The sequence below is a fragment of the Rhea americana genome, unplaced genomic scaffold (assembly GCF_003343005.1).
Source record: "Rhea americana isolate MKP2758 unplaced genomic scaffold, rheAme1 scaffold_454, whole genome shotgun sequence".
Lineage (NCBI taxonomy): Eukaryota > Metazoa > Chordata > Aves > Rheiformes > Rheidae > Rhea > Rhea americana.
In genome coordinates, this window is record NW_028186595.1 from 208,199 (window position 1) to 211,614 (window position 3,416).

General features: G+C 35.9%; 1 protein-coding gene across 1 annotated transcript; it reads right to left on the reverse strand.

The window, feature by feature from the left end:
* Positions 1–969, reverse strand: LOC146589480 (olfactory receptor 6B1-like). Its single transcript, XM_085316174.1, has one exon. It carries the CDS (start codon positions 967–969, stop codon positions 1–3), a length of 969 nt encoding a protein of 322 aa, XP_085172300.1.
* Between the last annotated feature and the right edge of the window lie 2,447 nt (positions 970–3,416).

Here is a 3,416-nt window from a genome sequence, read left to right on the forward strand (position 1 = left end):
TTAACAGACAACAGTGATGGATTGAGGGACCTTGGGGACAGTCTGTGTAACATTGAAAAATTTTCTGAAAGCTCCTTTAACCTCCTGGTTCCTCAGACAATAAATGAAGGGGTTGAGTATGGGAGTTGCAATACTGTACACAATCGACACCAGCTTATTTAAGTCAAAAGGGTGGATTCTCTTGGGCCGTGCATATATGAACAAGGTGGCTGAAAAGAAGACAGTAACAACAGTGAGATGAGAAACACAGGTGGAGAAGGCTTTCTTCCTGCCCTCGGTTGTAGGGATATGCAGGATGGTGCTGATGATGCATACATAGGAGATGATAATGACAGAGAGTGGAACCAGCAAGATAAGCAAGGCCAGAATGAAATCTACTATTTCAGCCATTGTCATGTCAGCACATGACATGTTCAGCAAGGGGCTGATGTCACAGAAGAAATGGTTGATGACATTAGTACCACAGAAAGACAGTCGAGAGATGAAAAATATTTTCAGCATGGAGGCCAGGAAGCCAGTGAGCCAGGAGCATATAGCTAGTTGCATGCAGAGTTGGTGGTTCATGATAACCAAATAGCGCAGGGGGCTGCAGATGGCCACATAACGATCATAGGCCATGACTGCAAGGAGGACACACTCAGTGCAAATAAGGGAGCTGAAGAAGTAAAGTTGGGTCATGCAGCCTACAAAAGATATGTTCTTGCTTCCAACCATAAAATTCAGTAGCATTTTGGGGACAGTGACTGAGATGTACCAAGCCTCCAAGAAGGAGAGGTTGCTTAGAAAGAAATACATGGGCTTGTGAAGGTGATGGTTCATCATTATCAGGATAATGACGAGCATATTTTCCAAGACTGTCAGCACGTAGGCCACCAGGAATATCACAAAAAGCAGTATCTGAAGCTCCATAGTTGTTGGGAATCCCAAGAGGATGAATTCCTGGAAATATGTGCTGTTCTCCTGCTTCATGTCCAGGGGCATAGCATCAAGCTTCAGAGGAGAAGAAAAAAGAATAAAAGAGAAATAAATGTGGAAGATTTTTAAAAACAAAAAGAGCAATGACATGAATTTTGGAAGAAGAAAAAAGAAAAATATAGTAAGTTATAAAGACAGGAAAAATGAGAAAGAATGATAAGAAAAAGACAGAGGAGGGAGAAAAAGAACATTATTATATTCAGATTATATACTGAAGATATACAAACACAAATAGGAAGGTATTTTAGTATATGGTTCATAATTAGAGAATTAGGTTATTGATGAAATGCATAGGAGTTGAATATCTAAAGAGAGATCAGGCTATTTGTAGGTATGTGTTACAAAAATCCATGTTTTAAAATAAGTCACTATATTTTGCATTTTCTAAGTTATTTTTCTGAAGGAATACATAACAGTTGAGTGCCCAGTTCTCTTTGAGTTTTAAGATATTTTGGCTATCCAGAATGCATCTGCATGACTTAGGTAACCGGGTTCAGTTCTGCAAATCTGCAAAAACATTCCCATGCTGTCTGCAGAGCAGAGTTCAGTCTCATTATATTTTCCTGGCATATAAAGACTGAGATATTCACCAAAAGAAATAAGCACTTCCAGAGAATAATATATGTCATTCTAAAGAAATAAGCACTTCCAGAGAATAATATATGTCATTCTAAATAAAGCTCTTGGAGAAGATGAAGCACTTTTGAAAGAATATATTTCTCAATCTGTGTCTGTTTCACCTCCAGACACAGAGTTTTCTCTTTCTATTTCTTCACCTATCAACATTTTCCATAATTTTACTTGAGCCTATTTTCACATATAACTCTCAATATCTACAAATCAAGCTGAAAAGATGAAAAAAAAATCCAAAGTGGGGAATGCATATGTCTCTCCTTTAACTGCACCATCCTCTCATCTCTTTAAGATAAGCATTTTCGTCTTGATTTAAAGTTCTACTTATGTAATATTGTATGTCATGTTAAACAAACAAACACAACCCTCTCGTGTACAAATATCATTAGAGAAAAGAACATGATAAAACACGTTTTCAGTAATGGAAGAATTTTTCTCTACATAAAATTTTTCTTTCGCACAGCAACTCTAGTCTAGAAATTATACACTTGAAACCTTTTGTAGCTTCAGAAGCAGTAATATAAACCATGACTGAAGACTTGTAACCTGCAAATTCATATAACTTTATAATCATATTACTATCAGTCTTTATTACTATGTGGAATTCCACATATTTAAGTAGACTCAGAAAATTAATTTTGGAAACTTCCATAGGAAAAAATGTAAAACTTGATAAAGCAGAGGTGAGTAGAACATGAATTGCAACATTTTCTCTCAGTTAGTGCAAAATATATTATTAACCATTTCTTCTGTATACTACAGTTTTTCAATACTTCATGCCCTGGCCAAGACTAGTTTTATCTACAAAACTGGGGATATATGAGTGTTTTAAATTTCAAAATAYTCATCTTACACTTCAGCAAATTCTCTAACACACTCTAAGCAAGAGAGTAATAAAGATTCTCCTATGTCAAATATCACGCTCACATTTTTGTCTCTCTTGAACTGGAATATATACCTGAACTGCTCAAAATGAAAAGACTATATTAAGAAGCTAGAATTTATTTTCTGAAATTTAGATAGTACAGTATAGTTATCTAATCTACAACTGAGTTTATCATCTTTATGGAGAATAGAGACATATACTAGCAGTTACAAGTATTACTGCTCTCATCTAAAGAAAAAGGTCTAAAATAACTCAGCTGGATCATTATAGCCATGTCTATTTCTCTCTTGCTTGACTGTAAAGTGAATGTCAATGGTCAGCTCAGATGTCTGAATCTGTTGCTCATTGTAGGTGAGATGTATGCTGGAGATGTTCAAATGTCAGTGGATTACAAAAGTTCCCAAAGAAGGATAACAGTGAAAAGCTTCCTTCCCTTCTTACCTTCACACCAGATCAGCAGTTCTGTGGTCATACTCATGGACTGGTTTAATTAAAACTACATAATCCAAATTCAGTAGCTGTAGTGATTCTGAAAAACATGCAGATGTGATTGTTCCTTACCTGTTCATAAAAAAGTAGTACAGTATAAGCACTCATGGGATCTCAGTGTTTACTTTGTATAACTGATGTATCCACGAAGGAAATACCTGAAGGTTAATTTAAGCTTTTTGAACATCTCATTGCAGTAGTCTAAATAGTTGCTATGGATCATTTTCTAGAGGTGACTATTCCTCATTATCTATTAATGGTGCTTCTTATGATCAAACTACCAACCAAGGTGCCTCAGGAAGCTATCAAGAACTATGTAGTATGAATCTTTTTTCTGAGTAGCTATCTGTGATAATGCCCACATGATCAAATCAAATCCTTTGCAAGGATTTGATTTCATTTTTCTGGAGAGAAGGCTGAATATGCTAACACA

What these genes read in the sequence shown, in the direction of transcription:
- LOC146589480 (XM_085316174.1), bottom strand. Translation starts at nt 969, where the DNA reads ATGAAGCAGGAGAACAGCACATATTTCCAGGAATTCATCCTCTTGGGA.